Here is a 16074-nt window from a genome sequence, read left to right as displayed (position 1 = left end):
GATGATCTAAAACAGCCAAGTGTGAAAAAAGCAAAAACAGAAGAAATTTAAAAGAGGCCAAATAGTTTTTTTATGGTGCTACATCAGTAATAAATACACAAAGGGGAGAATATACTGTAAAAAAAATAACATTTATTACTGTAAAAAAAAAACATAGTCCCCAAAACATAAAACAGCATAAAATGGTTCATGTATTTTTTTTAATCAAAATATTTTGAGCTTGTAATTAAGTACTTTAAATTGTGTGGTAGTGAAGGTTGTTCAATGGGACAACTTTCCTTTCTTCAATTCTTTCCATGTCAGCTGTTGTTTGTTCTTGACTTCAGAAAAGGTTTATGTAGGACATCATAAAGACGCTTCGCCTGTCAACGCAAAAGGTAAATCAGCAATGTTCAATAAATGCTTGGAATAATCATTGTGAGCCTTCTTTAAGATCCATATGTCTTCACCTTTTGTGGTCCGAGGCCCGGACAGAGAACCAAGTCTTCTTTAGAGGCATTGATGATTCCCTCTACAGTCTGGACAAGAAGTAGAAAGCACAGTATGTTATCTGTATAGTGCCTGCAGCATTCTAAGTCGAGTTAACAGTTGAAACAGAACAGTGCTAAAATATTGTAATGGAAAAATCAAGTCATTTTATAGAACATTTCATATTAAGATACATCTTTAATTTCTTTACAATTAAGAGCATCAAGCTGAGAAGACTGATAATAAATGGGAACAAATTACCGAGCACTCTGTAGATTTCTGAGCTTAGACTTAAATAAAAAAAGGTGAAATTTTATATAGTCTGTATTAACTATTCTTTTGTGGCTCCTGTGTGAGCAATATATTGGCCATTCTGGAAATAAGCCAATCCAGGATGGCCTCATAGTTGTTTCGCAGAAATACTCACAGAAAAAGTGGATAGCAAGGTTATGGCATCGGTTTTGTTTATAGACTTCACAGTAGTCAGGCAATCTGTAACCTTTAAAGAAACACACAAAAAAAACAGTTATGTGCTGGTACTAAGTTGACTCAGCTGTATTTTGGTTTTGTATAATCTATTTTTAAATAAATAATAATAGCCTATTTTTTGTGGGAGAAATGTACAGAATAATGAAATTTCTAACACAAAACAAACCTACAAACAGACCTTTGATAGATAGTCTTTTTCTACTTGCTCCTTCAGAAGATCTGCTGGCTTCTTCTCATATGACTTGTATGTTTCAAGGTAACGTCCTGCTTCTTCTGGACTGATAATTTAATATTAAGCCAAAAAATAAAAAATAAAAGAGAAAAGTGCTCAACTGTGGTTCACAAGTTTATTTACAGTATATGAAATTTTTTAAAAACTGTTAAAAGCCATCTTAGGGTGTTTATGACTAACACATACAATTTAGGTGACATATAAAAAAAAAACCCAAACTTCGCTTTATCATTCCTTTATACAATTTAAACGTGCTGAAGAAGTTAACAGAGTTTCTCTGAACACCGATGTGTGTCTTTTGTTAATTTTACCTCCAAGCCAAGATAAGAGTGCAGTCGGCCATGACACAGATGCGAGCCAGTTCCTTTAAAGCGTGATGAGGATCCTTCTGTACAATTAAAAACAAATAAATTTACACTGTGATATTATACATTATTCTTAATGATGAACTCTTACATTAAATGGGAAGACAGTAGACTTATTTTGCAAATAGGCCAATTTCATGACATCTATTATTTTTTTGTTGAGTGTGTTGCCAAAAATAGCAACCAGCTGTACGCTTCAATTGTACAGTTGTAAGCAAACCCAATTCTGTGGAAGCAAGATACACTTCACAGATGAGCAGTTCTGTAAGGGGAGCTCACATTACAGTTAGTCTTCTGTTAAAACTGATTTAAATAGCTTGACAGAAACCGAAGTTGTCCCAGGGATGTTCTGCTTACAAAATTACTTGTGTTACCATTTTATATACATCTATTTAAGTATGAAACAGTAGCCTTGAGCATTTTTTTTAATTATTTTTAGACCTTTGAACAAATTGTTTTACTTTACAAATAGTAAAGTAAAATTCATCTGAACACAGACAAGCAAAGTAAATCTAGAATCTACTGTAAGTGTAAATTGCATAAGAAAAGTAATGTTGACTACTAGGACAAAAACATATTTTGAAATGTACTGATGCTACTCTGTAGGTGTAGCACAGCAAATTGAAAAATGATAAATACAGATAAATGTAAAGATTCGGCAAACTATGTCCCATTCTTCTCTGATCAACCTTAAATGCAAGTCTTCTGTGACAGTGATTAAACATTACTTACCACATCAACTTGAACCAGCAACACACGTAAGGTGAATGTACTTCCAAGCTGTTTTAAACGGTCATGGATGTAGTTTGGATTTAGGTTGTGATACCTCAGGCTTCAAATCAGGTCCAAAGCCATCATCATGAAAAAGAGAAAAATCACAAAACATAAAACAGAACGAGCGTTAGGACAAACTTCACGAATCAAACAGAAAAACACCACTCCATGTTTCCTAAAAATGATTTAAGTTTTAGAACAGAGCTGCACAATAGATTAATCAATTAATTATCATAACAACATCAGTGCATCAAGGCAATGCAATAATAACACAAATGTACCGTTTGTAATGCAATAATAGGAAGGAAGAGTCAGAAAAATCAGGCAGGATAAAAGTTAGAAATTAACACCAAAATATCTAAACAAAATAAGTCAGAGTCCACATAATGCAGAAACAAAATCCAGTTTAAAATCAGCGGTTGTACTGGTCTCTTAAAACCTTTAAGAAAGATTTAAACTCTTTTAAAACGCAGAACCTAAATACTGAAGTGTGGAGAGAGCAGTATTAACACAAATATCAATAATCCAGAACATTCAAAAATGTATCTTGGGCAAGTTTTCTTCACTAATAAAATACAACATGCCCTACTTTGACAATAAAAGTCTAGTCTTAGTTGTTTAAATAATAAAGGGTATCACAAAGCCAAATACAATGTTACTTTGTCAATAAGTTCTCCACCTACGGGTAGGAATATACATTGTTTGCATTCTGTAACAATGCTCCATTCAGCATCAATTAGTCAGGAATTGATGCTTTTTATACCAATAACATATTCAGTCTGCTGGATGGAGTAGTACTGCATGAAACGTTAACACATGGAGTACCAAAGATATCAAAGACCCCAAACAGAGTAGTTTACTTCATAGCCCCCTAACGCCACCCACCTGAGGAAAAGAGCACAAGTTGTCTGTCCCAAGACGTAATCAGGAACAACATCTCCAAACTCCCAGGGCACGCTCCTCACAAACTTTAGAATGGGATTACCCCTCTGCAGAAGCAAAAACAAACATGCAAACAATTAATAAATCAAAAGTGACACTTGTCAACAAGCGTGTAATTACTGATGCACATAAACAGAGATATCTTGTGCTTTAGTGAGTCCAATATATTTACAAGTCCAAGCTTACCTGTCGAGGACTGACTATAATGCTGCTCCCAGATCCCACTGGTTTGGGACCCTGGATGACACTTGGATCTGACTTCAGACTGCTGCTATCCTCAGCAGCAGTCTCGTGTTTTTCATCATTCCTTTTCACGTCCTCGGGCTGAACTTCAGTCCCTTTAACACAGTCTTGAACCGTTTCAGAGCCCAAAATGCGGGTCGACACAGTCTCCACTGGCTGTAAACTGCTGATTCCAGCTCCTTCAGCCCTGACCAGTTTAGAGTAAGCATCTCTCTGTGGAGCAGCAGCTGTTGTAGTTTTACTCTGGACAATGTAATCTGCATAGGAGAGGGGCTGCGCAGATGATTTTGTAACTGACTCTGTGGTAGACGTAGCTGGAGCGGTTGTGTTTTGTTGTCCTTTAGATAAAGGCTGAAACTGTGGCTTTAACTGGAAAACAATCAAATAACAACATGAGAATTGATCTGACATATTTTTCACAGAATTGTCCTTGATAAACTATTTTGAAAGACATCTGAAATTGAAGATTCTTTGAACAGGCTGAAGGGCTAACTAGTTAGCTACACAGCAAGTAGCTATATCAAAATACAGACCGGTGTTCTTTCTTTAGTGAAAGCAGAATCGTCCAGGTCGATGTGAAATCTCTTCTTCATGTTTTTAATTTTATAAAAATGTTTCGCAGTAAAACATGTCCTGAATTTATCCGTAAACTTTTACAATCGTTCCTTACTCAACAGAGAAACAGGTGACACCACACTTCCGGGACCGACACTACCAAAATAAAAGCACAGCCTTTACATATAGTTAACATTAAGCTAATTTCCCCCCTCTTTTTCTTTACTTTTCTGTATATTCTGTTGCTAAGTAAAAGGCTACTAGGTAATGAATGTAAGTATCTTTTGCTAGGTTTCAGTAAAACTTGAGCTAAACCTTCTATATTGGACTCATAGGATGGAGACTGAAAAACACAAAATAGATACTTTAAGTTACCCTTTTAACAACCTTTGAACAAAGGATCTAAACATATTACTTCAAATAAATTGCCTCTGATTTTTTTCTTAAAATCTACAGGTTTGTTTTAGTCCATCTTTACAGCAGATGGACTAAAACAAATAAAACATAGCTTTGCTATGATGTCAAAGTCTACTCTATAAATTTTCACTTCATAATTTGACTAATTAGTTCACTGCCTCTAAGTGGCTTAACCCTTGTGTTTACAACTTGTATCATTTGCTTCAGTCCTCGCACGCACAAGGATTAAAGGGCAAATGCCCTGTCCATTTTGTTTAGTCATCTTTTGTGAACATTTATGGAAGCTTCCATAGACATTATTCATACTAACTTTAACATTTTTTCTCAAAATATTTTTATGGGCAGGCTTGACAAATGGCTGTCTATAAGAAGGGAGAGAACAGATGTAGGTACTTCAGTATTTGCAGTCAGATGCTGTACATCTTTTAGAAGTTTGTTGTATAATTGTGTAAAGTCAATCTCTTTTGCCATCATTAACTGAGGCAGAAGCGTCAGAACCAGAGAACTATAAAGGTTGATAAATAATGCTGGTTCTGTTTTGGGGACTTCTCTGGAACATTTGGAGATTATTGTGCAAAAAAAGATTAATCATAAAAGCAAGACAATTACAGACAACTCTGAGCATCCTTCTCAATACAACAACAACATCTTCAGTCAGAGGCTTCCTCTGAGTTGTAATACATACTGCTACGTTAGCTTTCCTGCCCATGCCCATTAGCAACTCTTTGAGAAAAAAGGGTCACAACAACATGTAATTTCCCCCTGGGATTAATAAAGTATTCTTAAACTGAATTGTATTGAGTTCTAGTATTTGATCTTACTCAAGTCCAAGTTTTGGACTAAATGATACAGTATACTTGGTCACAAGTGGTTTTGTCAAGTGGTCCCCTTTACAGCCTAAAAACAGCGGCTCACTGGTTCACTGTGGTGTTTGCCTGGGAAACAGTGACGCAGTCATTCAAACCGCGCAGCATGGCATGTTGGGATACCTCTCTCCATCATGGCGGAGAAGAGAGCAAGCTAACGTTAACGGTTAGCATATTCAACAACTGCTTGATTTCGCACAATTCAGCGTAGTACTCGTCTGCCTTTTTCTCTACACGAACCGGAGCCATTTAACGTAAACCGGGTAAATATGCGCTGTACAGTTAAAAACCTCTGTGAAAGGAACAACTTCGCTTTGTTGACATCACTTGCAGCTAAATGTTTAGCAGCTACATTAGCTTCAAGGTTTGAGCTGCTAGTGCGTTGTCGGTGTGTGAGGCCGCATCTTCCTGCAAGGAGGATATTTGGCTCTTGGGGCTAATAATTTTATAAATGTTTTAAACAGTTTTCAGAACTTTTCAAATATGACGTATTTTATTCTTACGGATCAGTTTGAGCTGACTAGCTAGAGCCATCGGCTACCATATGTGGATGAATGTTAGTCAGGGCATTGTAGGCCTGACACTGGTCAACGTTATCTAACGTGTTTACGGGATGGCGATGTGCACAACTTTGTTCTCATTTAGCTCCGCTTTCGACGCTGCTTTTATTTGTTGCAAATCAGTACTTAGTCAGGTTTCATCTGATAACATTTTACGTTGTGAATGAATTAACTAGATTTGTCGGATTTATTCATTAAAATATAAAAAAAAATCTTCTTGTGAATTTAATATTACGTCGTCTGTTGGGCATTATTTCATCAAGTACCATCCATTAAGAACTATTAATACATGGCGTGAATTGTTTTTTGTTTGGTTCTTTAGTACGGTTTTGCAAGCGTAGTTTGACTTCTTGTGACTTGTATGGTCTGTACTCTAGAGCAGATATGTGCTGTCTGCCGCTAATGGTGATTTATACTCAAGATCAAGTTGGTGACTTTACATCCTTATTTGTGTGGTGCTGCTATTAGTATTCCTTTTGAAATAAATGTTTTTAGTGCATTTTGTTTTTTAAATCCCACTATATAAAATGTTTAAATTACTTTCTTAATTGTATTTCCAAGAAGCGTTTCACAAAACAAAAACAACAAAAGATCATGTTAAAACGCATTGAAATAACTTTTAAAGGACTCCAAGATTATGGTAGTCGGTTAAAAAAATAGACAATTACAGTAGTTTAAACATTGAAATTCAAAGGCACTTGATGTATGTAAATACTAACATTTCTATGTAAATGTACATTTTGTTAAATAAAATGACCATAACTGCCAATAATTTGCAAAGCATATTCTAAATATCTCAGTATGTAGTGCTGTGAATAAGTATTTACCCCCTTAAAGATTTATTTTGTTACACTTAAAAATCTTATATCAGGCAAATTTATTATACAGATACTACAAGCAGGGTTTATATGATTTATTTATTGAAAGTTAACCTAAACAGTCTGAGAAAGTAATCACACCTCATAATAATTATGAATTTAATATGATGAACAACCTTTTTCCCCACTGTTAGGTCTGTAGAATGAATAAATCTCTTACACACAATCTGTTGGGCAGCAAGAAATACACTAAAATCAAGGAGTTCAAGAACTAATCATTAACATAAGTCTAGAAAGTTTTATAAAGGCATTTCTAAAGCTTTGAGACAGTGTGAAATATTATTCTCAAATTGAGAATATAAGAAACAGTGGAAAACCTTCCCAGGAACGGTTGGTCTATCAAAATTACATCGAGAGCTCATCACCAACCAGCCAAAAAATATCTTGATAGTTCTTTTAGACTGGGGAAACATATTCTGTGTTACTGGCGAGACAACATTGAAACTTTTTGGTAAGTGGAGGACTCATGTAAAACAACCTTTTAGAAAAAGGACATCGGTCATACCTACATTCAAACATGGTCGTGGTAGTGTGATGGTCTCGAGCTGTTCAGAACACTAGAGTTCTGCAACAAGTCAATGATCCAAAGCAGATCATCAAGTCCACCTCTGAATGACTCAGTAAAGCACAGACTTAAATATGATTGAGACGCTCTGAGCGAAATAGGTCATTCATGTTGGAAAACTCTCATAATTTAATTGAAACAGTTGTGCAAATTAGAGTGGAGCAAACATTCTTCCCCAGTGGCGTAAATGACTCAAAGCCAGATATCACACACACTTGATGGCAGTTGTTGCTGCCAAGGGTGGAACAACCTAGTCCACTTAGAGGGTAATTACTTTTTCACATTGGGCCAGGTTGGCTTGGATAGCTTTATTCCCTTAATAAATGAAAGCATCATTTGAAACTGATAAGTGTAATTATTCTGGATGTATTTGTCTGATATTAACATTTGATGACCTAAAACATTTAAGTGGGGCAGGAAAGCAAAGCAAGGGGGTAAATAGGGTTAGGGTTATTTGTTTAAGAGTTGCTCTGTTGAGCCAATGTTTGGGATATTTTGGCAGTAATGATTATATTGTAGTCTATGGAAGACACTGTACCTCTTCAGAGAGTTGGTTTGTGGCTTTCTTTATAATGTAATTTGTACTTGATCGGTTTTTTAAAAGTGGAAATTGCAGAACCAGCGTTCAGGACACCATCTTTAATTATTGTGGTTTTCATTGTAGTTGAAAACCAAATAATTGAATGACGTTCAAATATTACTTTGTCAAATCCATCTGCTTATATTTTGTAGCTACCTTGCCGAGAGATTACCAGTTTTGTCAAATCTAAGTCAGGAGAAATGGTGGCAGATTATGCAGATGTGATATTTCTTACACAAAGGATTTTGAAGTGGAACTTTTTTTTTTTTTCCCCCACCTGAAAGCCTTCGTGCTCAACTTTTTTCCAGGGTTGTTTTAATTTGTTTTTGACTGAGATTGTGTGTGTTGGTGTTTTTAAAACTGTCTGTTGTTTAGTTAATAGGATGGTTTGATTTTTGGCTCGTTTGTGGGTTTAAGTAAATGTTAGCCAACTGAGAGACAAGCACTGCTCTCTGCTTGTCTCTCATTTAACTCAATGATATGCTTGAGTTGAATGTATAAGTGCTGTTTAGGTATAATGCATCTTTAGATTTTATTACCTTTGTTTTTTCCCCACAGCATTTATTAAGAGAGATCCACTCCAGCATCTCTAAGAGGTCTCTTTGCCACATTTCTGTGCTGCCATCATGGAAAGTGCAGTGGACGTTCCATCAGGTACGTAATGCGTAGCGCTCCAAATCTGTACATTTTCAGTGTTGCCTTCATTTCTTCTAATCTTTTTTTAATTTACACAGACATTTTTATATGCTGCATTTTATACAAAATAAATTACATTTTATTTAGTCTAAAAATAAGTTTTTAATTATGTCTGGAAAATCTCCTATTAGGCAGATGCCTGTTTGTGTGCTCTTTGATTAAATTCTGTTATAATTTCTTGAAAGGATCATTTGCACTGCCGTTTAAGAAACATTGGTTGATTACTGGACATGAACCACTTTGGTCACTGTCAAGACAATCTCTGTATAATCTCCTGATGATTTAGCCTGTGTTTTGTTGTGGATTTTAAAAAGAGTTGTGTAACTAAAATACTTGGTACTACATATGGTGTACAGGTGAGGATGAAGCGCCTGAGAAAGATGACGTGAATGCCAAGGAAAGTACTGAGGTGCCTCACAAGAAAAACAAAAAGCACAGAAAACACAAAAGCAAAAAGAAGAAGAGGAGGAGAAAAGGCGAGAAGGAGAGCAGTTCAGAATCTGGCGCAGAGTCGGATGTAGAGCCTCCACCTCCACCGAGAAGGACCACTAGAGCCAGGTCAGACAAAAATAGATATATTTTTTCCATTAAACATTTAAAATAAAATCTTAAATCTGAAGCAAAGTCATTTATTAAGTCCTGAAAAACTGAACCCAAACAACATTTCTTGATTACATTTTGGTAACATAGCACATCTATTTAATGTTCACATTGCTGTCCAAGCTTTTAAACATTCATTTTGTTAACTATAACAATTTACTAATTTACTTGTAAGTTTTTGCATTACTATTGATTCCTGGGGTTTAATTTGTGCTGGAGGACTGGTGCCTGTCCTCAGTGGTCAAAAGAAGAGCCTTAAAAAACAACAAACAAATCCCATGGTGCCAAATATGGCTAATGTATGGCATCAAGTTAAAATATATTCAAGATTAAAACCTATTTTAATCTTGTCTATTTAAAATGTTTCACAGTTATAGTACCCTATGTTTCATAGTTAACAACGCTTAAACTAAAACAAAGTTTTATATATTTAAGTACACTGTTGGCAAACAGACCCCAAATAAGTAAATGATTGGTGAAATTATCTACAACTAATTACAGAAAATTACCTACACAATGAAGAATAAACCAAAAAAAATCTCATCATATTAGGGACTCCCTCAAATATCATACAAATGTCAGTGGACATGTCAACAGTGATCTGTTGTGATAACAGAGAAGAGAAATGTTTTAAGTTTCCTTTATAAAAAGGGATAATTTTGAGTTTTATTTATTGAGCTGATCCCTAATCAGGAACTGGATTATGCTGTGGGTTCATATTGTAATATTCTCAAAATAAAAATAATGTTGAGAATATTTTTATTTCAACATGAGCAAACATCTTACTTTGCTCATGTCCACAATTATTCAGTGTTTTAGACATAGAAAGTAAATTGGATACTTTTTTTTTTTTTTTTGCTTTAGTGCCAGATTGGCAGCAGCAGCTGGAACTGAAAACACAGGACTGAAAGAGGAGAAAAGAAAAGATGCAGTTGCAGGTAAATGGAAGTGACACACAACCATAGTTTGTGTCTTTTTTAAGTGAATGCAGTAAATATCTTTGGTAATATCAACAGTGACTATTTCTTTCTCATTGTGTAGATACAGATGGAGGCTCAAAATCTAAGAAGCATAAAAGACAAGCTGCGAAAAAGAAAAAAAAGAAGAGGAAGAAAGATGAAAAGCAAGAAAAAAAATCATCCCGCTCGCCATCTGACAGCAGCTCAGCTTCAGGTTCTGACTCTGAAGGTGAAGGAGGCAAAACAGCTGGCAATGGAAAATATTCTCCAGCTGTTTCGTCTGACCTCAAGGAGCCAACATCCCGACCGGAGCCTAAGGACAGCCAAGGGGAGGAGCAAGTTGCTCCCATCTTAATCCAAAAGCCTGAATTGCCTGAAGTAAAGAAAGAAGAAATAACAGACATGGAAGTCCCCTCCACTGACGAGAACCATAGTTGCGCTAATGAAATAGAAAAGGATAAGATATCACCCTCTACTGGCCAAGATGAGATAACACAGACAGACACTGTTGAGGTGAAGATTGAGAGCAGTTATGGAGAAGCCAAATTCATGCATGTACAGGAATTACCTGACATTATCCCAAAACAGGAAGGCACTACTCCAAAAGATGACCTAATCCTGAAAGATCAGACCAGTTTAGTACCAGAGGCAAAGGTCAAGGAGCCTGATTCACCCCGGCCTTTGTCTCCTTCTCAGACCTTAGAAATAAAGAGGTCAGAATCAGGCCCCAGCCGTTCACCGTCACCCTGTCTTATCAAGCAAGAAGCTGAAGTTCAACCAGAAGAATTAACAAAAGAACGATCTAGAACTCCTTCTAGATCAGGCTCAAAGGAAAAGCTGCCTTTATCTCCTCAGAAGAGTCAAAGGCTTTCTCACTCCAAGTCCCGCTCTCCCTCTCCTAAAACCAAGAAAACATCGCCCTCACCATTCCGAAAGTTACAGAAGAGATCCGGCCGTCGTTCCCGATCCACCTCTCTCTCTGTCACTCCAATGAAGAAGGCGTCAAAATCTCCAAGCAAGTCCAAGTCTCCTAAACGACGGAAGAGTTCTGTGTCAGTTTCCCCAAAGCGACGCAGAAATTCTCCATCTCCCAAAAGAAAAGTGTCACGATCCCCCAAGCGAGGAGGGCGGCGGTCCCCCTCCCTGTCTCGGTCTCCAAGGAGACGGCGACGATCAAAGTCACGTTCCCGTGGAGGTAAAAGGCGCTCCAGGACCCGGTCGCCAAGGCGAAGTGGTGTAGTTGGTCGACGTTCATTGTCACGTTCCATCACGAAAACCCGTCGCTCTCACTCTAGGTCTAGACGCCCTGTTGGTCGATCTAGATCAAGATCAGCAGCCAGGCGTGCAGGAGGCAGGCGCTCCAGGAGTCGCTCCTTGTCTCGGCGCAGGAGGTCGCCGCCACAAAGATCCCGCCGCTCACGGTCTCGATCCGCCCGCAGGAGCAGACGAAGTCGTTCAAGATCCGTTGTCATGCTTAAGCGCAGCCGTCGCTCCAGATCCAGGAGTCCTCGCAAACGGTCCAAATCGAGAAGCCCTCCTCCACGACGGCGGTCCAAATCCCGTTCAGCAGTTAGAAGACGTTCTCGATCTCCTGGAAGGAGGAATCGCTCTCCACCAAGGTCCGGAAAACGTTCAAAATCCCGCTCTTTGTCTCGAAGACACCGATCACCTCAGCCGAGCAAAAAGAGGTCAAAATCTCCACGAAGGAGTCGAAGGAGGTCGAAGTCTAAATCTGCCTCTCGAGGTTTAAAAAAATCTAAATCCAGGTCAAGGTCTGAATCTAGTGATGGAAGATCTGAAAGTTCATCTTCAGCAAGATCAGTGTCTAACACACCACTTAAAGAGAAGAAGGCTTCCCCTCCTGCTAAGGAGAAGACACCAGAAGAAAAACCCGTTGAAGAAAATGGCACACCTTGTTTTGAAGCAGGTAAAACTTTTGTTAGGTTATTAACATTATAAATACATTTAAGTGAAATAAATGTTCAGATATTGAGATGGTTATGCAATGTGTATGTATCCAGCAGGTGATCTGAAACCATTGCCTTCTGCAGCTGACGCTGCTCCCCAAAGTGAGAGTCCCTTGGATGAGTTGCAGGATCAGCCCACTCAGCTTGCAGACTTGCCTGCTCCCATTTCAAGATCTGCTTCCCAAGAGCCAGCCAGCGGCCCAGGTGGTTCTGATTCTTCAGAAGGTTCAGATGACGATGAGGAATCTCCAGTCAAACCGGTGTTAACGAGCAAGAAAAGCTCCTCAGGTTCAGCATCTCCAGAAGTACCAAAGAAGCAGCTTTCCAAGTCACGCTCACCTGCTGATCGCCGGAAACAGTCTCGCTCAACATCCAAGCCGGCATCCAGAAGAAAGTTTTCCAGGTTTGTATTATGAGGTTTTCTAAAAGGGGTTTGATGTCGATTAACTTTGTAAAATTAGGTCTTCAGTTGCTATAAAAATATCCAATACAAGTGAGGCATTGAAATTTGATGAGTCTTCCTTCCTTCTCAGGTTGATTTCTGACTTACAGTCTGCATTGGAAAGCTTCATTGTGTGCAGTTATTAATTCTGAATATTTATCCTTCCAAAGGTCCAAGTCTCCGGTTAGGAAAAAAGACTCCGTCTCTCCGTCACAAAGAAAAAAGCGACGGTCCAAATCTCGGAGTCCTGCTCGACGGCGGAGATCACACTCCCGTTCTACCACACGTCGTAAGCGTTCTGGCTCCAAGTCACGCACCAGGAACCGCCGGTCCAAATCCCGCTCTCCAGCTCGCAAGAGGCGATCCCGTTCTCCGAATGCCCGGGGAAGGAGGAGGTCCAAGTCCCCGGATAGGAATAAGCGATCTAAAAGCCGCTCCACAGGCCGGAGGAAAAGATCCAGATCAGGAGACAGAAGCAGGCGATCACGGTCCCGCTCCTCAGATCGCAGACGTAGGTCAAGGTCACGAGGTCGAGGAAGACGGCCAGCATTCCGCAGTCGTTCATTTGACAGACGAGACAGATGGAAGAGGGAACCAAGTCACTCTCCGGTTGTCATTCTCCGCAAGCAACGCCGCTCAGGGTCCCGATCACGACGCAGTGCCAGCAAAACACCTCCAAGACTAACTGATCTGGGTAAAACATTTAGTTTGTGAATAAATAAACGTAGTGCGTGCACTAACCACCTTGTTTGCATTACCCCTTTCTGCGTCTCATTTTCACCCCATTTCTCCTCAGATAAGGACCAGTTGCTTGAAATAGCCAAGGCGAATGCTGCCGCCATGTGTGCCAAGGCAGGGGTTCCTATTCCAGAAAGTCTCCGGCCAAAAGCTATTCTCCAGCTCCCTCTCCCGACCCCGTCTCCTTCCCCCATTTCATTACCTTTACCGTTACCTCTTCCAATGGGCATGGGAATGCCAAATATGCCCAACATGGGTCCAATGGGCTTACCAAGTATTCCTGGAATGCCCACTATGTCAAACATCACAATGAGTGCTGCTGTGGCAAGTATGACAGCAGCCACCATGACTGCTGCCTTGACCAACATGGGCGCCCTTGCAGCTATGCCACCACTTGCCCCTCTTCCCACAATAACTAATAAACCCCCCCCTAGCCTTGTTCCCCCAACTCCATCTCTAAACCTGGACCACATTGAGGAAGCAAAGAGGAAAGTCACTCAGCAGGCCAACATACATACCATTAAGGAACTCACAGAGGTAAATGGGCTTAACTGTTTTTCCAAAAGAAATAAAAAAAGGTAAAAAGTCTTGAGTTTCCAAACATCTAGATGGTAACTCATCTAGATGGACTCAATTTATATCTACTAAACCTATCTTTCAATATCTTTATTTTTAATTATGTATAAGCTGAGTGTTTAGTAAACCATCCATTGCTGATTGATAGATGAACAGAGCCTCCAAGAAACATCAGGGTAGTCTTTTTGTTTGTCAAATAGTGGGCTTGATTTGTATTACAAAGTCAAAAGAAGCACATTAAATCAGTTTTTCTTTTTATGTAACTGCACATAGTACTGTGCAATGACTTCTGAAATACATTATCAGGTTGTATCGCTAATAGAAGTTATTCTATTTATTAAGTACAATAACTAGAAATTCCTGCAGGTGTTAAATTGAGATGTTATGCCATCCCTAGGTCTTCTGAGACAAACCGAATGTAATATAAACTACAAACAGAAGTAGAGGTGGCTGCAGCGCTTATCATAACGCATACAAAGTCAAAATGGCTGCCTAATACAGCAAAAATATTTATCAATTGCCAAGTGTGTAAATCTTTATCCTCACTATTCTTCCTGCTCTGATTTTAAGCTACTTAAAATGACTAATAACTGTTGCATAGAGCAGAAATACCAAAAAGTGGAAAAGTTACGATTAAAATTCTGAATAGTTAAATTGTATTTCTGTTTGTCTTACTTCAGAACTAACCAGTGTTTCTTTTTGATCTCTTTCTATAGAAGTGCAAGATGATTGCAAATAGCAAAGAGGAGATGGCTGTTGCGAAGCCCCACGTGTCAGACGACGAGAGTTAAAACCATCAAGGCCACAAGGTGAAATCTTCAGCTGATTTTTTATTTTATTTTATTTTTTTCATTGCTTTAAAAAATAATATTCTCTTTAGATTAGTTTGATACATGTTCAGTACCTAAACCCAATAAATTTAGTGAACTTTACTGTTAAGTTAAAAATTACTGGTACATCTCAGTAAATTTGAATACTTGTAAAGAGTTATTTCAAAAACGCAATGCATATGTTAGAGTAATATACACAGTGCTAAAGTTCAAGCATTTATTTCTGCTAATGTTTAAGATTTTCGGTTTTAGCTAATAAATAAACCCCCAGTTGTTCAGAAATATATTAATACAAAAATATTGTCCCACCTATGTGTGTCAATATGCCTCACATGTGGTTTTTTGAACTGCATCAGCACAGTGTGTCATGAAGGGGATCAGCCTGTGGCTGTGCTTCAATGTTAACGAAGCTCAAGTTTCTTTCATGACAGCTTTCATTTTATCTGCATTGTGTTCCTCATATTCTTCTACACACTACCTATATTGGGTCTCTATGGGATTTAAGATGGGTGACTTTTCTTATGAATCAACAACTTTGATACTTTGGTAAATACATGAGCAATAAATACCTAAAATGCTTTAAAATCTCTCATCTCTCATATTTAGACCAGTATTTACAGGCACATATCAAGATGAAGGTTAGCAAGCTTAACAACAAGAAGTCGAATCAATTATTAAAATCTGTCCTGAGTGTTCAGATTACAGTTACCAGCTTTACATGAACACCAAGCAAAGCTGCAGAGTGGGGGGTCAGATCAGCAATGAACAAGTCTGTTGATGTCTGACAGCACAGATATATTCAGTCACTTGAATTGCATTGTTATTCAGACAAGTTATTTCCTGGTAAACCCACCTGTGTAGTTTAACAGAAAGGATATGATAGGAGAATAAACAAAGTGGGATAAAGCTGCATCACACACAGGTTTTAAACCATAAAAGAGCACCACAGTAAAACTGATGGCTCACTTCTGCAATTTTACAAGTTGTGCACAGTGAGCTACATAAAAGTAACAGGACATTCCACATATACAGAGTTTGTGCTTTGCATGAGGCATTTTATAATATGGTGACCCCAGTGGGTTAAGTGGACTCCAAAAGCTGTGAAAAATAAGCTTTCACAGCTTATTTTTATTTGCCAGTGCAGCACCCTGATTATTGTCTGGTCAAAAAAAAAAAAAAAAAAAAACATTTTGAGAACACTTTCTTTTTTTCACTTAAATGGGGAAGATTGCAGCAAAGGAAACTCTTTTCTAGAAAATCCTAGTTTTACAGTGTACCTTAACCAAAGGAATGAGACAGTTGTACCCCATGTGTCCTGGAGATGTTTATATG

At 38.3% G+C, this 16074-nt stretch overlaps 2 protein-coding genes across 4 annotated transcripts in view; one reads left to right on the top strand and one right to left on the bottom strand.

Annotated features, from left to right (window-relative positions):
• Nucleotides 1–51: 51 nt before the first annotated feature.
• ercc1 (excision repair cross-complementation group 1) lies at nt 52–4232 on the bottom strand. The gene is made up of 9 exons (XM_007577184.2): nt 4047–4232; nt 3457–3882; nt 3214–3317; nt 2287–2386; nt 1501–1577; nt 1136–1235; nt 896–967; nt 450–518; nt 52–362 (listed from the first exon to the last, which is right to left on the bottom strand). The coding sequence occupies exons 1-9, from the start codon at nt 4104–4106 to the stop codon at nt 300–302; spliced, it is 1071 nt and encodes a 356-aa protein (XP_007577246.1). The 5' UTR covers nt 4107–4232; the 3' UTR covers nt 52–299.
• Nucleotides 4233–5406: 1174 nt separating this feature from the next.
• The window catches only part of sona (SON DNA and RNA binding protein a), a 13360-nt gene continuing 2692 nt past the window's right edge, over nt 5407–16074 (top strand). Inside the window, exons 1-9 of one of the 3 annotated variants that reach the window (XM_007577183.1) lie at nt 5407–5614; nt 8493–8588; nt 8987–9188; nt 10095–10168; nt 10272–12116; nt 12214–12559; nt 12769–13292; nt 13395–13873; nt 14629–14721. In XM_007577183.1, coding sequence (XP_007577245.1) covers nt 8561–8588; nt 8987–9188; nt 10095–10168; nt 10272–12116; nt 12214–12559; nt 12769–13292; nt 13395–13873; nt 14629–14703 — 3573 coding nt within the window. In that variant the 5' untranslated portion in view covers nt 5407–5614; nt 8493–8560 and the 3' untranslated portion in view covers nt 14704–14721. Of the gene's footprint in view, nt 5615–8492; nt 8589–8986; nt 9189–10094; nt 10169–10271; nt 12117–12210; nt 12560–12768; nt 13293–13394; nt 13874–14628; nt 14722–16074 lie in introns of all 3 variants that reach the window. The other 2 variants (XM_007577181.1, XM_007577182.2) reach the window with 2 other exon arrangements.

The sequence above is a fragment of the Poecilia formosa genome, unplaced genomic scaffold, assembly GCF_000485575.1.
Source record: "Poecilia formosa unplaced genomic scaffold, Poecilia_formosa-5.1.2 Scaffold431, whole genome shotgun sequence".
Taxonomy (NCBI): domain Eukaryota; kingdom Metazoa; phylum Chordata; class Actinopteri; order Cyprinodontiformes; family Poeciliidae; genus Poecilia; species Poecilia formosa.
Note: the sequence above shows the minus strand (reverse complement) of the source record. Positions and strands in the feature narration are given on the sequence as shown.

Coding starts and splice junctions, on each gene's coding strand:
- ercc1 (XM_007577184.2), bottom strand. CDS start 4,106: ATGAAGAAGAGATTTCACATCGACCTGGACGATTCTGCTTTCACTAAA. Junction 1,578..2,286: donor TGCTGGTTCAAGTTGATGTG/GTAAGTAATGTT, acceptor TTAATTGTACAG/AAGGATCCTCATCACGCTTT. Junction 1,236..1,500: donor ACTCTTATCTTGGCTTGGAG/GTAAAATTAACA, acceptor TTAAATTATCAG/TCCAGAAGAAGCAGGACGTT.